This window comes from Apis florea, unplaced genomic scaffold (genome assembly GCF_048593485.1).
Source record: "Apis florea isolate Af1SG1 unplaced genomic scaffold, ASM4859348v1 contig_3496_pilon, whole genome shotgun sequence".
NCBI lineage: Eukaryota > Metazoa > Arthropoda > Insecta > Hymenoptera > Apidae > Apis > Apis florea.
In genome coordinates this window covers 290,184-310,135 of record NW_028256773.1, presented here as the reverse complement: position 1 = coordinate 310,135, position 19,952 = coordinate 290,184, and the positions used below count along the sequence as shown (strand labels likewise).

The 19,952-nt window shown below is 32.2% G+C and overlaps 1 protein-coding gene and 1 long non-coding RNA gene across 10 annotated transcripts in view; one reads left to right on the top strand and one right to left on the bottom strand.

Moving 5' to 3' along the window:
- Positions 1 to 19,952, bottom strand: part of LOC147656691 (uncharacterized) — a 174,261-nt gene that overhangs the window by 38,310 nt on the left and 115,999 nt on the right. The gene's annotated exons all lie outside the window — the stretch shown is intronic.
- Positions 1 to 19,952, top strand: part of LOC100871512 (zwei Ig domain protein zig-8) — a 285,169-nt gene that overhangs the window by 189,733 nt on the left and 75,484 nt on the right. Inside the window, exon 9 of one of the 9 annotated variants that reach the window (XM_086913525.1) lies at positions 6,845 to 6,960. The exons of the other annotated variants lie outside the window; for them this stretch is intronic. Within the exon in view, the coding sequence (XP_086769651.1) occupies positions 6,845 to 6,905 (61 nt within the window). The 3' untranslated portion in view covers positions 6,906 to 6,960. Of the gene's footprint in view, positions 1 to 6,844; positions 6,961 to 19,952 lie in introns of those variants that run through there. 9 annotated transcript variants of the gene reach the window in all.

The following is a 19,952-nucleotide window of genomic DNA, read 5'->3' as shown; positions in this document are numbered from 1 at the left end:
TCGAAAATTATTTAGAAAATAATAGTTAATATTAAGAAATTAAAATTTCAATATAAATAAATACATTACATACATCAAATACAATTATATAAATTCATGTATTATTACAATAAACATTCGTCGAAACATTCGAATTATTTTTAATTCTTTTTAATTTAATCCGTTATCTTTGTGCAATTATTATTTGTGTACACATTGCAAACATTAGATTTTATTCGATCTTGCATCGTTTATTGTATACACTTGATCATGATTTATTGAAGTTATTACGAGATTCCTATTGGAACAATAAACATTTCGATAAATATACTTGCTAATTTCACGTCCAATTATTCAACCGGGTTATTCTGTTAACTTAGAGCCGAAATGGAACGAGGAAATACGAAGGTGCAAGAGAAATTGCAAACGTTCGTTCCGCTCGAAATTGTTGATCGGTAAATAAAATGCCGAGTTGAGTAGAAGATAAAATTGCTGCTAATGAAAATGCATGTCCTCCACTATATGGTATTGTAAATGTGCAAATTTTCTACCAGCTTGATCGTCGAACAATGTTGAACTGCCGTGCCATTTGTATAATCATACGCGAAATCAATATATTTACAATTTTACGTTTGACCTTGATGGATAATTATTGAAATATAATTTCATGTAATTGGAAACATTGGTGGAAAAAAATTTTTAAATTTAATTAGAGGTAAATTTTTTTCCCTGCCTGATTTTGTATTTCGTTTTAATCGAGTTACGTGTCATTCTTCGTATTACTTTTTGTAAAAATATTAAAAGAAAAACGATCACGATATTCTTGGTAATAATTTTATATTAATTCAAATTTAACGTTAAAAAGTTTCAACTCGAAATTTGAGATTGAATATTTTTGTAAATATATTACTGCTCATGTTCTATTATAATATTAAAAATAATTACATTGCTTGTAATTCTGTGCTATTACATTCAATATAATTGTGGACGATAAAATAACGAAAATGACGGAATTAATACATATTATTATGAGGATTGAAACAACTGTAATCGTAACGATTTAAAGATTCTGAAAGTGATCATTTCTCGTATTATTAGTTTAAAAATTAATCCCAAGCATTCTATTCTTTATTATATATTCTTTTTTAAATTACTTTCATTAGTCTTTCTTTAAATAATTCTTTTCAAGTAAAACCGAAATTTAATACAAAGATAACAAGAAATATATGCTACATGAATTTGCGTTTAAAAAAATTAAGAAAAGTAATAATAGAAATATATATATATTCGAACGAGACCAAAATAGAAACTGTAACAAAAATAAAAAAAAAAAAAGTATGAAATCGAAACCTATCAATTTAATCGACTTAATACGATCGCCAATAAAATGGTGAAAAAGAAAAAATTTCAAAAGATATGAAATTGAAACCTATCAATTTAATCTATTTCGTATGATTGGCAATCGAATCGTCTAAATTATAATTATTACCAAGAAGAATTAAGTTTAAAAAGAAAAAAAAAAACTTGAAAAAAAGTATAGTATACGAACATTTATTATTTTCAAAATTTCCATTCATTTCACGACATTGCTTTTAACGAACTTGGCTCCATACTGACGGATGAATTCTCATTTCATCGTTCGATGCAAACACGAACTTATTAACCATTTTGTCTGGGTGCACGCGTCGTACACCCATAACTCGATTTAACGTACCGAGTGGAGGCCGTTCGGATCCAGATTTGCAATTTATTTGCCGGGCTCTATTCACTTTTAATCCGCCTATGATCAATATCATGCACGCATTCATTTCGAACTTCATTAACGACGCGCGTTCTAATGGCGTGGACTCTTCGATTTTTTAATTTCCACCAACGCTTCCCGTTTTCCAATTGGGAATAATCGCAAATAATACGAATCGACGGCCACACCTACTCTTATTCAATTCAAAATTGAATTCGATTCTTTTACTTTTTTCCAATCGCACGATTCTTTATACTCTCTTCTCTCTCCCTCTCTCTCTCTCTCTCATTTTTCTTATTCCTTTTCTAAGAAATTTTTGTCATTGAACAAATTTCAAGTCGTTACTTTGCTAATTTCAATTTTAAACGTATCCTATCTATTATGTTAATAGAAAATAAGAGTTAAGTTAGATGATTCAAAATGGTTGTTTTTCGTGTTCTTGCCACCAGAGGGACGGGCAAATTGAAATTAATCTCTAAAGAGATTAATTTCGTTGGCATTGCTTGTAACGTGAAGAATAAATTCATAGTCTTTTTTTCTTTCATAACAAATCTTATTGCCATCATTCGTGGATTAACATTCAATCTTTTAATCAGAGTAATTAAAAATATTGACAATTTATTAACAATTTCACGTTCCACGATAGAAATGCGTATTTTAATTTAGTTCCATAACAAAGTGATTTTTGTTTTTGCAACATACTGAAACAGAAATTCTCGTCACAGGTAAACAAGCACTCGGGAGCTCGATGATTCGACGACATATCCGGGAATTTTTTTCCCCAGGTATCGCGTTTGAGTATGGATATGGTCAAAGGGAAAAACGGATTTAACCAGACGAAGGCAGTGGAGGGGTTGTAAACGATATCCTAGTTGCAATGTTTCTTCAGCTAGGTATTTCGTGGTATAAAAGACATCCGAAAAACGAGTATTTTTTTAACCTTAACTTCGTACAAATGAATTTACGATACGGGACGTCTGTTTCTCAACGTGCATGTATTTCGTACATATCCTTTGGAAAAGTGTGTAATCCAATTAGTTTGCAAGACAACGGCCTGTGTGCCAACTTAAATTCTGTTTAACGTGGGAACAGTACTACGGAGAGGGATAAACAAAAAATGGGAGAGGAAAAACATGGCATCAGATATGGCATCTCTTTTGAAGAATTGAAACGTATTTGTAATTGAATATTGTTATTAAATTCTTCAGTAATAACAACGAAAAATAAAATTGAATGAACAAAAATATTTTTCTAGTAAATGATACGTTATGTGTCACAGAATATGCGACTAATTATATTTATCTCTTTTGTTCTGATGAAGTTCATAAAAATATTTATAATTGTTTCTCTTAATATTTTAATTGTATATAAATTCTTTGAATAAATATCAACGTGTTCGTATAATTTAATAATTGAATAATAATGATAAATTTACGATATTAATATTCTTCTCTATTTTATTATCAGATTTTTAATTATCAATATCTCTCTATTTCTCCAATATGCTACCTGAGCTTGTGATTCCATGCAGCGTGCTACCCAGAACTGCTAAAGGTTTCTCAGAAAGTCAGAGCACCTAGGTGCTTCGCATACTATAGACTTGTATAATTCTATACAGGAGTTTCGGTTCCTTGTCACAGCTCTCTATTTGCTACAGGAGTATTCCACCTCCTCTTAATATAATCCTAATTTATCTCGGCTTGCCTCGTCTTTACCGCATAGACGATTGGGAGATAAATTTAATTAATTAAGATTGGGGATTTTAATTTTCGATGTTGATGAAAATTCGAAACAGTTCGAGGATTATAAAATTCCAGTTTCGAAGAATTTTTGGAGCAATATATATGTACCAATTATGTTGATTATAATAAATATAATTTCAATCTTCACACGTCGTTCGTTTCTCCTGTCTCTAAAAATTTTTAGTATATACAATTTACAAATATAAATCACAACTGTTTAAATTATAATGAGAACAAAATTTTTGTTTAATTTCGCTTCTTTTTCTTTCTAAAGCTGAAAATGCGTAGAAAATATTCCCAGTATGATACGTTCAATCCAAAGAGACGAACGATTACTTTGAAAATATCTCAGCGAATCATTCGCATTTTTTCAATTAAGAGCTCAAAGAAAATTCATAGGTTCTTTCAATTCGGTAGCAAAGCGGTTGATAATCAACGAGGTCTGGCGCATTCTTGGCCGTCATTGAACGCGAAATTCGGTCGGGATAAGGGGGGAAAAAATCCGCGATAATGGATGCGAGACTCCTCTTTTCTCTTCGCATTTTCTCTCCTCCCCGATTCTGGCGATCTTTCTCCACCAGAGGGAGAGGGAATTCTGTCAAGCGAGCTGTTGAAAATTTAATCATCCCCGAAAGCGCTCGATGATTGTGCCGCGACACGTGACGCGCGAGCTTGTTCTCTATTCACAGTTGTCGAAAAGAGGGGGGGGAGGAAAAAGAGAACAAGAAAGAACGAGAGAGAAAGTAGGGGTTTTGAATAAAACATACGGCGTTTCCAATAAATTCGCGAAAAAGAGACGTGATTAAAGCTGGATTTTGACTATCCGACACGTATCGGCAATCGTACGTCCCGGATAGACGGCAATGTTCATGACGATTTAATGAATTCGAGGCGACATCTTTGGAATAGGTGGTGCCCTCATATCTTTGAGATTCCGTAAGCCTCTGTTTTCTATTCGATCGAGAAACAAGAGAAATAGGATTTTGTATATTTTAGCTCGATTCAGAATATGAAGACACGTTCTTTTTCGTTATGTGAACGTAAAGAATTGTTGGAATTAAAATAAAAAAAAAAAGAGAGAAATGGTTTTAACGCGATCGCGCTTTTGCGCTTACTGCCGATCGGGAATGATCGGCACTTCGGCTGTTTCCGGATTGTTTCGGATCGTTTCGATTGCAGATGGCGCACGACAACGGCATTCCAATCGAAGGAATTCGAATTACATCATGTAATCAATTATTTAATGAGAATGGAATGTAATATAACTCTATAATTTTGCATTTATGATTATTTAAATTTTGGTTAAAGATAATATCATGTTTAAAAGGATGTTTAGATGTTACAATTATTAACGAATTATAAAAGAAAAAAAGAGGAAAAAGAATCGTTTAAACAAGTAGGTTAATAAAAAAAAAAAAGAACAAAAAAAAACAAGAGATAAATGAACAGGCCATCGAGCATTCGCAAAGGGCTATAGTTTTTCGTTAATCCGTGATGCTTTTCAAACGACGCGCCGTTATAGAGGTTCCATCGCGAGTACAATTTATTCAGAACATTCTATTACGCTTTGATTGGCCCCGAGAGCCATTTTACCGAGATCGTTTAAATCGAGGGCGTCAAACGCAGCGCTGTAAATAAATGACGTTCGATCGAGCCCATCCTGCATTCCGATCGCTCGTTCATCGACTCTTATTTACACGAAGAGATATTCCTTCTTCACTCCACTCCATTCCTCGATTTTATAATGTCATATAGATTAATCTTAATAATCGATTGTTTTACATTAAAGTTTTCTTCGTGTTTTACAATAATCTTCACTAGAATTTTCGTTTTTTGTTGTCTTGCTTTATTAGATAATTTATTGAAAATCGATTGATTCCCTTTTTAATGAGAAGTGTTCGACATAATAACATTCTCACTTCGTTTTTGACACAGCGATAATTATTGAGAACTTTATTCTTGTTGAAATAATAATCGAATGAAATTTTCTCTCTTTAATTAATAACGTAACAGAAACGTTGTTTTATGTCTTGTATATAATAACTTTCAAAATTTGTTATGAATTTTGCCAAATGGAAATTCTGTTCAATATATATATTATTTTGATAAATATTATATAAATATTGAATAAAAATTATTTCATTCGTTTAATTTTCTGTTTTAACAAAAATAAATTTTAAATAAAATCTACAAACAATAAACGTTGAACGACAAACAATATTATTTCCGAAATAAAACTGAAAACGTAGAATTATAACAAAAGATGAGAATTTATAATCTCCAAGCTTCACCTACTATTCAAAATAATTTTTATAAAAACAAACTCTAAAATTTATTCTCAAGGTAGGATCAGGTTATAACTTTTAACTCCGTCACATCACATATATCTATGTATATAAAAGTTATTACGAAGCATCTCATTCCACGCTGCAACAAATTTTCCTCTGCTAAATTATTTTCCAAAATAACCGAATCATTCGTAACTTCCATTCATTTTCGTATATCTCTAATGTTATAAAATTTCTACATATTACCAAAAATGTAATAATACTTTCATCAATAAAATTATCCACATCAAATATACCACGAATTTTCTCTAATTTATCGAAAGAAAGAATTAACCTCGAAATGAATTAAGGATGCATCGAGTTTCATTAATTATGCTATTATCGAAATCGATAAAGATTGAAGAGGAACTAGCTCACCCCGAACTCCATCGATAAAGTTAGAACTCTGCATAACGTTATTACCTACTCGATCGTGCGCTGCATCACTTTCGACTATCTCCTGCATAGGGTACACGGTTCGCCACCTTTCTGTCTATTACTCTTCACCTTGGACCTCGGCAAGTTGGTCAAGTCCGTGAGTGCATACCGAGAGCCGTGCGCCATCTAGCGAAGGAATACAATCAAGATCGCGTATAGGCCACGATATTAGTTTCACGATTTATTCGATTATCGATAACGCGATCGTGACGTTCGATCAAATTCGACACGATGATTATTTGGGTTAGACTCGAATACCACGCGAACGATCCGATTGTTTTTCTCTGTTTGAGATTCGTTATTTTATCATGTATTTAAACATGTTAAATATATAAGGAATAAAGTCATTGAAATAAATTAAATTCTTTTTTTAAGTAAATTGGTAATCTTTTTGGATTTAGAATAGTAGAATTAGAGAATAATATGCGTAGAATAATATAGTGTTATGACTGTAGTATTCTATAATTCCACAAATTTTGAGGTTAGGAAAATTTGAAACAAACATGGCGGGCTGCTTGTAATTTCTAAAACCGATGCTATGATATTATATCAGGCTGTTGATAAACTGTGGCATATGTGTTTTACGGATCATCGTAAATAATTTCTTGTGTTTTTAGGCTGTTATTCCTCGAGATTCTCATCTTGTACGGAATTTCTTCGCATATGAAGCTAAGATAAATATAAACATAAGTATTGTATCACGTTAAAATAATAAAAACAGAAGTTTCAAACATGAACGAAAATTATTTATAATTCAAAGTGTATCGCAAAAAGAAATGTATGCAAATTTTGAACAATTAAATAAAGACAAATATTTTGATATTAATTGAATATTCGTTAATATTATTATTATATTTGTGGCACTTTGCATATATTTCTATTTTCAAGTTAAAATAATAATACTTAAATAAATTATAATATATTGGAAAATTTTAATCTTCTTCTTCTTTGTGAAATAATGTGATTAGTTTTTCGTATTCGGGTCGGGATCCTGACGAAATTAGGATATAAAATATTTGTTTAAAGTTGAGGGAACGCGCAGATGTCGTGAATGGTTAAAACTTTTAAATTATGCATGCTCTGTTGTTCTATATTAGCGAAATTTCGTTACAAAACAACGTTTTAATGAAAATTTTGTAGTTATTTATGTAGATTTGATACAGGAGGAGAAAGAATTTTGAGCCTTGTATTCACCTTACTTCCATGAAATTTTCATCAAATGTTTTATCATATCAACAAATGAAAAAACATTTAATACGTATTAAAATTTTATGATTAATAATACAATAAATAATGATTTCATATACACGTGCAGTTTTTTGTTTCATTCTATCGAATTATTGCAAACATTTTAAGTAATCGATGAACGAACAATAATTTTAATTTAAACAATATATTATGTATAAATTAAAAATTATAATATTTTTCATTGTTGTACGAATCTGAACGTTTCTGTTATACTTCCTATTGTTATATTTATCTGATACATAAGTAATATATTTATTATATCGATTACAAATATTAATCCATTTTTATACAAATTAAATTAATTGATTTTGATTTACAGATAATTTTGAAGCAATATTCAAACTAGAGCAAATTAATATTAAACTATTGGTAATTAAAATTCTGTTATTAAGGACGTTGGAATAAATTATATATGACATTAATACCTGATAATTATTTTTATTATTTTATTTTTCATCATTTGATATATTGTTACCCAGTATCAATTAACCTTTGTCACATTACTTTTCATATTTTTTCTCATATAACTCAAACGTTATAATCAACCATTTCGAAACACAGAGTAACAACGTACTTACATTCAACTCTGTAATAATTCAATCCATATACTTATCATGTAAATTTATTAATATAAAAATTCGCGATACAACAATGTAACTTTTATCATTGGATATATTTGAATTGGATTATATTGACATTAAATACTAAAGTAAGCCGAATAATCAGACATAAATTATTTGCACACGATATTTCCTATATATCCTAAATTCCTCTTCCATTCAAAAATGTCCAACATCCCCTAGTCGTAAGCCCTGTTAGCCACCTGAGCCAATGTTTTCGCATTGTATCAATCAATTAATTCGATTTCTCTTTCTATTGTCAAATTGAAATTTAAGAGCCATATTATTGAGATAGACCCATTGTGAAATACGATCTAAATTTATGCTAAGATATCAATAGAAAACAATAATGCTATAAATATAAAAGTAAGATAAATAACCAGACACAAATCATTTGGCTACAACTACAATCTTTTTTCAATCGAAAATACTCTGAATCTTGCTAGCCATCCATTCTTATTTCTCCATAATAGATTGAATTCAACTTTTGAATACAATTTTATAAGCATGCTATTAAAATTGAAAGCTATCATCTAATTTCATTTAAAATCAGCTAAACAATCGGACACGAGTCGATTTGATTAAAAATTACCAACATCATAAATCTTACTAATCATCCAATCTTTTCAAACTCCCAAGCAACGAGCTTCTTATTATCCTCTTTCCACTGTGTAAATAAAATACACAATACAACAACATCGAAAACGCTACTTCTTCACATTATTACTCAACCAATTACTCTCCCAATAAACCACCCACCCAAGCAAAAATCTTTCAACCCTCCAAACTCCAATTAATCGATCTCGTCACCTCTTTGCTAAAAACCATCCAACCAAGGGACGAAATAGCGACTAATAAACGAGGGATCTCGTCACCAAATTTCTCCCTAAAATAGCGCCGATTTTTGCGTGATAAACGGCGCGCACCGCAATTGGAGCGACATCTACGCGCATCGTAGGTGACGTTTGTCAAGCTTTCGTCCGTTCAAATTATTTTAGCCCAGCACTCTCCCCCCCAAATAAACCGTCCAACAAACGCATGAAATTTATATCCATATTCGGCGGGCGTATCGCGGCGGATCGCGTGCCGACGCGCGCGGCTCGAGCGATCGTGACGAGTAAGCCCAATCATTTCTTCGGGTATCGACACGTGAAATTGTTCGATCGGCCGCGTATTGCACGCCGCGACGACACGCCACCCTTCAGTCGTATTATTGGTTCGACGATAGTTTTCGACGGGTCAGCAGACTGGCGAGGAGGGGAAGGGTGTGACAGTGCGGCCTGGCCTGATCCATTACTCGGCAAATCAATTAGGGCGCAGGCACGATCGCAACGCGGGCATGGATAGGGAGGGAGTGGGGGGAGAAAAAAAAAGTGACGAAAACAAAGCATTTAATCGGATTTTGTTTTATCGGCCGCACACACCGAGACCACCTGCCAAATATTTCACGGAAACAACAGGAAACTGTGCTGTCCTCCCTTCTTTTTTTTTTTATTTTTTTTTTTGTATAGATATGTGTATGTAGATGAGTAAGTAAATGTACGGGGTGTTTCAGTTTTTAGGCGAAAATTTATTGGTCCATTTCTGCGGCTGTGAGTAAGAAGAGAATGTTACGTGATTGGAAGTTGAGAAATTATGTTTATTGTTCGATTCATTATTTAATTTCATTATTTTCGGATCGGTATCAGCATGGAACTTTCAACAAGGATTAGCTCTATTGTAAAATTGGATTTTATTTAATTATCTTGTGAGAGGCGTATCGGTAGCATGTAAAAAATTAGAGACATTCGATGTATACTCTGGATGCAGGAATGGCAGATATATATATAAATGTAGAGTGAAAAATGTTTGAATTTTTTTCAAAAAAATTTGATAGTACGATATCGAGCATGGTTTTTCCATAGGCTCTTTGAAAAACCACGGTAAAAATGGCTCGGTTATTAGCGGCTTGTCGGTTTCCCGTGTTACTTGTTCAGCAATGTAATTTTTTAATTGAACCGAGTGTATCGTTGCCGAGATTCACATACCAATTTTTTTTATACAGTGGAATGGTCGTGAGTGGATTGTGAAGCTGCTCTGGGATTTCGAGGGAAATCCTCGTTAATAATCATTTTATCAATTGAATTGTTCGAGTTGTTCGAGAAATTTTATTCGTCAGAAAATAATTAAACAATGAATACAAAGTTTGTAACTATTTCAAATTGTAATTATAATCCTAATTTTATAAATATTCCCCTTGATATAAAATAATTTCTAGACAATATATATTTATTTTTAATTGATTGATATAAGGATATATGCTCTGAGACAAGTATTCGTCAAGTATTCATCAATAGACAATTCAAAATGACGGAGAGTAATTACAAAATGGTCGCAAGACTTTTCAATTATAGAAATAAAATTCAATTTTCAATTATAGAAATTCTTACAGGTTCTTCACGTTAATGAAGTGAAAGGAAAATTAAAGATGACGAAGTTCAAGAAATATATAATAGACAATTGCAAAATCTAACCTAACCTATAATATCAATACCGAGCTTAGTGCTTGACGATTCTGGCTTCGTGAGAAACCGTACAAATGGTCACAAATTTCCATACTGATGTTATGAAGGTGTTGAATAGATGTAAATGGCAATGAACTTGTGGGATTAAACCCACATTGAAATTGGAACCGTAATGCAATACGACACACAAATTTAATTGAAATTAAATTTGTACAGATTTAAATCCGATTTATTCGTCAATAGAAATGATTCTATCGGCAAGAAGACTAAACAGGGAGAGTTTGGAAATAGTTATGACCGCACACAGAGAGTTTCATGGAACGTGATATCAATGAAATCGTGTTTGTTAGAATTGAATTCATGAAATTCGATACAAGTATTGGTTTCACATATTTTCGATCTTCAAGAGTTTCGAAAGATTCTTCGAATTCTTAAAATTTTTAAGATCTTAGAGATCTTATCGAAAAGTTGTAAGATTTCTTTTTAATCTCCTGGAATATTTAAGATTTCTTCCTTTTGAATTTCAAAAAGTTTTTCAAGATCTAGAATTTCTTATGTACCTTTTGATTTCTCTTTTTTTAAACTTTGGAAATTCTTTAAATTTATGACATTACTAGAAAGTGTTCTATCAATTCTTATCTTTCGGATCATACAGTTCATTTTAAATCTTCCTAATCATTCGTGAGATATTTTTTCATACCTCTTTTTTCAAATATAATTGATTCTTGGATATGGAATACAACAAGAACAAATTTTTAATTTTTGTATTTACGTGGTTATTTTTCATCGACGTATTTCCAGATTCTTGTATTCTTGAAAACTTTTCCAAGTCGTTCTCAAGAAAAACGTTACTCCAACGTAGTTTCTCATTAAACTTGGTATTTATTGAAATTTTTATCCATTCTTGTTAGCATAAGATTGTTTCTCATTGCCAGGTCAACACTGACTTATAACTTGGGCACTGTAATGAGAATGTTTAAATGCTTGAATGAAAAATTTTTATTAATAAAGTTTCCTTACGATGATAATAATAGAGAAAGTTTAAACATTTACAAGAATAATAGCAAAAGTAATTGTACATCAATATACCCTTAATAGTCCCTTTTATTTCAATCTTTTCTTCGATTTAATCCAGGCATGAAAAATAAATATAAATACAAACTTTGTTTTATTTTTTTTTTTAACTGAATATTATTCAACGATGAATCTCTGAACTTTATGCGAATATTGTTTCTTAAAAGAATCATCCAGCTAATGATCGATTGACTTAAATTTTAGAGATCCAAAATGTTAGTTTCAAGAATTCAGTCTTAGAATGAAAAATATGGATGGAGATTGCTAGAGATAGAATCTGGACTCAAAATATGAAATCCCGATCGTTCTCACAAGTTGCCACGCGTTATTCTCTGAAAGAGAAACAGAGCCACTTTTCTCTGGAGGAATGAGGAATACTAATTTTGACCAATACTGTGGAGAAACTCACGATGTTCGAGCTTGGAGTAACATTGTTACATCAGCATTGTTTATTCTTATTGGTAGAAAAGTGAGCAATACAAGCAATATTCGAGCAATCGTAGGCAATGGATTATATACAACAGTAACTGGTTAACTCTCATAGTTTCTGACTGTTTAACTTTCACTAAGTTATATCCAATAATTTCTGGAACTGGAACTCCAGTTTTTGATGCATGCATTTGACTTTAGAAATTTAAGATACGTGTTGTAAGACGAAACAAGAATTAGCTTATTATAAGAAATTAAATGATTTAGCTGCCATCTAGCGGAAAAATTGTGCAAACACTAATATTATTATTACAAAGAATAAGAATAGCATCGATGATTTTATTATATCCTATAGATCCTAATGACAAAAAAAGAATAATAAAGTTGACAAAATTATTCTTTTTATATTATGATATTTATGACAAGTCTATCTTAAAATCTTCTTCTTGTTTATACAAACAAGATAATTTATTGTGCCTATAAAATAATATTAATTCATTGCTATATGTATATTCCAATGATTCAATTTGAAAAGTATCAATAAGTATCATTACTCATCATTGGAGATTTCCTGAAACAACCATGGTCAATATGGAAATTGATCCCAATTGGAATTGCAGCTAGTCTCATCAGATCTCATCAGCCACTAGTATCAAATTATATTCTCCTATGCGATACAGTACTCTATGAATGCCATAATCATGATATTAGTTGATCAACGCCAATTAGTGAATCAATTTTCCTTTTATTGGAATCGATCATCGAGAAGAATTCGAAATCGTTGCAACAAAATATCAATAGGTTACTTCAAAATTTACTTTTATAATTTGGATAAAATATTTAATAGTAATCATCCAATTTGCGACATTTTAAATTGATAATTTTGCAGATATCGAGAGTTAATTTGCATTCTTTCAGAGAAATAAAACTTTTACCAATACAGTAAAAGTTGAATAGCTATACCAGAGAATAAATAACAAATAGTCAATTATTAAAAAATATATCAATAGATATATTTATTTTGATTTTTGATCCTCTTTCTCTTTCACTTACTGTTCTTTTCTATCTATAATATACAAAATAGAAATTTGATCGAAATTAACTTTTAATTTCATTCCATTCAATTTGACTTGAATTTTTATGTATTTATTTAAATTTTACTGTAATATTACTGTGGTGTTATGGCGAGTAAAATGATTTGAGAGAAGATAGGGAGAAAAGGAAAAAAGTTCTCAAGATCCACCAGAGGACTTGTTAATAAGTCAGGTTTCTCTTCAGGGATTTCGTTACAAGAGCAATGCCTTTGAAAGATAAAATTAGGTGGAGCTGAAGTAACATCTCCTTTAAATTGCCATCTCACTTTATCTCCCTTTCCCTAATAAAAACTTAAATGTATAAAATTTTTGCACGATTACCACAATATTATATTAATAAATGTTAAAAGAAACATTTATTAAACGTTTATTATCCCGTAAATCTAAATTCAAAAGAGGAACAAATCTCAAACATTTCTCCACGTGACTCCCTAAAATATTTCTACCATTCGATCGGAAATTTATCAACAATCGTTCGAAAGACGAAGTAACAATCGGCGAATAATTCCTCCAATATCTCGTTATGAGTGTATATCTATAGTCCATCTATAGTCCATTCAACTAATGGAAAAATTTCTATCCCGGTGTAACAAACACACATATAACAACAATTTATTCCTCTGACAAAACCCATTCCTCTCCCGTTCCATCATTCTCTAAACAATCGCAGTCCGTTTTCTATTTTCCCCTCGTTGATCAGGAAATGCCCATTCCCAAACTTCGAAACCAAACTTTTATCACTTGTACCGGTCGAATTGCAACCCTGTAATCCATGGTTGGCGAATTTCAGCTTGATTTAAGTTGTCAGCCGCACGTATCCGCAGGAAAAGCCTCTACTACGAGAAAGTATCCGCGCCACGTCATGTTTTAATTTGTAGTAACGATACACGCGCGAACTTTATAACTCGAAACCATTGGAATGGATTTATCCGATTTACCTTTACCTTTTACAAAAAGATTGGAAAATATAAATAAATAACTGAACTTTATTGTACTCGACTACGATATGAAGGATAAGTACCTTTTTTTATTGAACTCTTTACGTATAATATGTTTGTTTTTAGCTCGAATTGTGCAATTTGTACACACACAGACTTGTCTTCTATCGAGCATACATATCGAGATAATATCCCTTTAAGACTAGAAGAAAAAAACTTTTAATCCACGAGTGCTACACAGCTCTACGATCTCTGGAAGAGATTGCTTAGAAAAGTTATTATTGAATTGTAATAATTCATAAAATAAACGTTATTTTTTTTTTCTAATATATTTTTCATAACAATACCTTTATTCCATTCCTTTTTTCATAACAATAGAAGAATAAATTTTTAACTATTCTTCACAAACAAATTTTAAATGTTTCTCTCTTTGACGGAATATATCCTATTCGTGCAAACTTGCTTCTCTTTCTCTTTCTCGCGCGCACCTCATCCGTTCGCCTCGTCTCTCTCGCACCAACGGGGAGAGACACGGTCGAGGCGAAATCGATAGGGTAGATTGTTTCGCGCGAACAGGATATCGAACAACGGTCCGTGCCCACGGATCGCTCGATTTCGATGCCTCCATCCGCGTTTCACGCGTCATCGTATTGAAATTACGGTGTGCCGCGATTACCGCCTTTCTTTCTTCGACGATTAACCGCACCGGTGAACTGATTTGCACCGATACGCTTGTTATAGGTGGCAGTCGATGCTTGAAATTTGAATTTGCGGGGGATGAAAAAGGGAGATGCGCGAAAATTGTTATCGTTGATTGGTAGACGGTGGAGGGTTAGGCTTTAAATTTTAATTCGAAACGTGGATCAATTCCTTTTGCGTAAATTAATTTATCGTTTTTTTGATCAACCAATATACTTTAATATTAATCTATCGATAATTATTATTATATTAGATATTATTATTATATTGATCATTGTTATGTTGAAATTTAAGAATTTGTATTTTTTTAAATTAATTTTGGAAACAATCTGGAATTTTGGAAGAATATTAATTAAATGTATATAATTTATCCCCAATTCTCTCTCGTTGTATAGTGATTCGAACCTTAGAGTTTCATTTTAGATCAATGGATAAAGGAAGAGAGAAATTGAAACGGATGCAATTTAAACTGATGCTACGAAAGAAGTAATCATGTAAGGAAGAAAATTTCTGTAATTTTTCCCTTGCTTTTTGAAAAATGGTATCAGAATATTGCAGCATCTCTTTCTAATTATACTTATTCTCTCGTCGATTCAATTTCATGAAAGAAAGAATGTCACTCTATTCTACTGAATTTTAAACACGAAATTTAATTAATTAAATTTAAATCAAACGCTACTTTTCAACCTTGTTTAAAATATTTTTTTTATATAATAATCAGCCAATAAAATTAGATGGTTGTAGAAAAGGAGAGTAGTAATAATTTCAATGTGAATTAAAGAAATAACAATTAATAACGTATAGTTTATTAAAATAAATAAAATTGTTCAATAAAGTTCCCAGAAAAATATAAACAATTATCAGAGGTTCAGAATCTTCGCCAGGAAATTACATGTGTTAATTATTCCAGACTTTGCATACTGCAATATGCATTTCGTATAACTAACTTCGAACGCGATACCAAAGTTTCCAACATCTAATTACAATTTGGACTTTTTTCTGCCCATAAACGATTCTAATGAAACTGCACGAGTGCCGGGGAGCAAAAATTCTCAATCTTGAAAATGGCAGAAGAAACATGTTTCCATGATAATGCGTATCCATTTTACACCTTTACTAATTGCAATATAAGATGTGCTAAAGTTACTTCGAACAAACTTTTGCGTATTACATTCTACTCATTTCACGTATCTATAAAATTTCTAATTAATAGAAATTAAAAAATTGATATATATAAAAAAAAACAGTATACAACGCAATCTGTAATATACAAAATAATAGAAAGGCATAATTAAAGAAATGATCGTATTTTCGCTAAATCACACGAATCTGTTTGTTCCTTTTTCTAACTCCATAATCATCACTCAATAATCTTCACCGATATCTTTCACCATAATCTTGTTCTCGTTCAATGCGAGAATTTAAACTGACACTAAAATATCAATACACAATATTAAGAAATAAATAATATTTAAAATCGCGAGGGATTTAAAAACAGACACACGAAAAGATTCGAATTTACAAATTTTTGGTAATTTTATTCAAACGGGTTTCAAAATCTCTGCCAGCCGTAAACTGTTCCAATCGAATTAAATCAATCTACCATTTAATTCGAACTCGGTAATAAAAGAAAGAAAAAAACATCCATCGATCCATCCACTTTCCCTCCCCGAATTCCATTCCGTTCCAATAATCGTGCACAGTCGACAAGATGCTACGAGGACTCGAGCCAGGGTTTACGACGCAGCGGCGAATTACAGGCGAATTTTCAATAGAGGCACGATACCGCGTACCAGCCACGCAGAAACGATTCAAAAATATTTTCTACGAGCGAACGCTTTGGCCTCGATCCAATGTAATTAGCAGTATTTTCGCGCGAAGTGGCTTTCCACGGTATCGCAAATATTCCCCCGCCTTTCTCTGATTTTGGCACGGGGGTGGGTCGAGCTATTTTTTTTCTTCTTCTTCTTCTTTTTTATTTCTTTTCATCCCTCAGCTCGTCGTAGCTTATTAAAAGTCGAAAAGCAAATCTTCCGCTCGGCCAATGCCTCCCTTCTTAGGGATCACTCGAATTTCGCCCGATTACCGTCTCGCATGAAACGTTTTGGAATTAATCCAGCTTCAAGGGGTTGCTCGAATTTCGGTATCGGTATCATCGTTTATAGCGAATTATGTAAGGACCACGATGAAACAAGCTATTATTTCTCGATTTTGGGATAACATTCGATCAAGGAATTCTTCTCGAAATTAACACTTGTAACGGTTGCATCGATAAAAAGAAAATATTTAATTATGATTGTGATTTATATAATATTTTTGTAATTAGAGATTTATTATTATTCGTGGTATTCGTGGATATTTTGTTAATAATAATGGAATAACAATGAATTTAATATGCGTGAATATCTTATTTCATTTGTCTTGTTGTGGATTTGTTTCATTTTTTTTTTTTGTGTCTTAATTTATTCGTTCGATTATTATCTTATCCTACTTGCCTGGACGTATCTTAATCTGTCTGACTGTTGATCGTAGCATGTCAAAGTTATTAAATTTGCATCACCACGATTATCTTCTACTACAACAACTCACTTCATTATTGCAATAGTTTCATGTAATAAAATAATTTTAATTTGACAAACGAAATAAGACCGTTTATAACCAAGATAATGCATAAATTAACTAACGATGTGACACATATTTACTTTTTATTTTGTTTTCATAATATTTATCTACATTTAGAGCAATTCATGTTGTGCTTGTAACATTTCCAAACTACTTTCGTTACTTGTTATCAACTCACTCGAAAGTTCCATGATGACAACAATGATTGTCTCTAACCGATCATCAAACCGATATAGTCAGTTTCCGAATGAAATTATTATTTGTCATCATTGCGATCGGACAAAATGCATTTTGCGATATATCGTGATACACTCTTTTCATGGGGCCTCCCCTGAAACCGAGTTAGTAATAGTACAAAGAGTTGCAATTTTATTTGCAGAGACGAGAGATAGACAACAAAATGGAATAACAAACTTTGAAAATCGAATTTGAACGTCACTTTGTTCAACGCGACCGACTACGAATTTTCCATTGAAAATTTTGATTCGAAACAGGACGGACCAACGCGGCCCGTGTCAATTATAAACACAAAAAGCGTTCGATATAACTTCAATAAAGTAGTTTCGAAATAACCGTGTTCGAAACTGATCAATAGCGCATCTTCGAAAATGTTCACGCGTGTTAAACGCGTAAAATATTTATAAATCCATGAAAATATTCCATTCACGCGTGGCCGTAGTAACGCGATAAATCTCGACACGGTGTATCGAGTTTTTTTTTCTTTTTAATTTTTCGAAAAGAGGAATAAACTCGTGTTATAACGATAGGTTAGTTACATCGCTGTACGGCGAATTTTGAAATTCCAGCGAAATTCAACGAGATAAATAATAACATAATTTCTCGTAATTTTAGAAAACGTTTCTGCAAAGATGCTTGTCCACTTGATAAAATTGTAGAAAATATAAGCGAGAATTTAAAAGGCGAGATTCACTCCCGCATTGAAAAAATCCGCTTACGAAATAATTTGGATTCAATAGAGTGCTCAAAAGCGATGAGTATTCCACTGGATACGTACCACGTGAATATTCATTATTATTCATTGTCAATTCCTTCGTTTCCCCGCAATATTTATACACGAATTAAGTCTGCATTATTATGAGATGATTAAGATGATTGCTTGTGGAGAAGTAAAAATTATTTGGTTTTGTTATTGTTATAGTATCAGTACTTTTTAAATACACAGAAAATACGGGAATCATAGAAAGAGAAGAGAAGAGAAAGAAAATATTGGATTACAAAAGAATTATTAGGATTTAGCTAATTGATTATTCAAATATAATTAATATGCAAAAATTTTTTGGATCTTTCACACGAACCTTCTACATTTCCTTCTTTTCATCGTTTCGACGAAGAAAAATTTCCTTTCCGAAAGATAAAAGAGAAAATAGTACGTTTAAATATTAATTTCATGCATCAAAAGTCAAAATGAGTCACGTTGAGATTAAAAATATGTCAAATGGAACTCTCATCTAAACTTGGCCCTTTGATTACGTATTTGGAGTGCAGATTGCATATCCTCTCTCCAACAAAATTCTTCTTTATCAAAAAGAAAAAAAAAAAAATTACAATCAATCGTATCTTTGTGTTAAAACTTCAAGCAAACTCGAGCGAGCCAAAATTAACATTAATCACATCCGATTCATCTAATAACTTTAATCAGTAACAAAATTCTTCCTCTCTCCATCGAATCCACGTTCGATCTTTGATCTCAAATAAGGCAGAGGAAGAACGATGATCGATAAGCTACAAGCTTGTTCAGCGAATATTCACCGAACTTCTCACGATTCCTCGAACACGCTGCAATCCTTCCACTTTTCATCGGCGGTTAAAATGAAAAGTAGACGCGTTCCAAGGAATTCCAAGGTGGCTATACGAAGATATGGCAGATATTAATTCACGATTTTATTGATTTTACTCGAAACGTAGACGCGCCCCATCCCACCAACGTGTGTGAACGTGTACACGTAGAAGGATGACAGATATTAAGCGATCGACTTCCCACGAGCTCACAAAAGGCAGCCTCGCAACCCCCTCTTCCGCATACATCGAGTGCAGCTAGTCGCTTAATCAAATACGTGGAATCCAATCGAGCCTATCTATCTCGCCTTGCCTGCTAAATTCTCCTACGGCCACGACTTTATCGCGTTAACGAGCTTTCGATCAAGCGCCATTTCCACTTTCCCTCTGATTCTCGCTTTTTGACTGATTTTCCTTTTACGAGGGAGATTTCAATTTTTCTTTTCTCCTTTTCCCCTCCTCTTTAACATTCTGCATCGATATAAATTTTCCCCTCAATTGCTAAATTTTTATCATTCACAGGCAACAGTTTTTTGATCGTACGGTTAATTAGTTAATCGCAGCAAATTGCATCTTCCTTCTGCATGGATTTTTGCTTCGAGGTATTAAATCGGCCATTTCTCAATTACGCGAACTTTTATCTGGAATAATCTGAACGCTTTCGTTGTAATTTATATAATTTTTAATCTGTGTATCACAA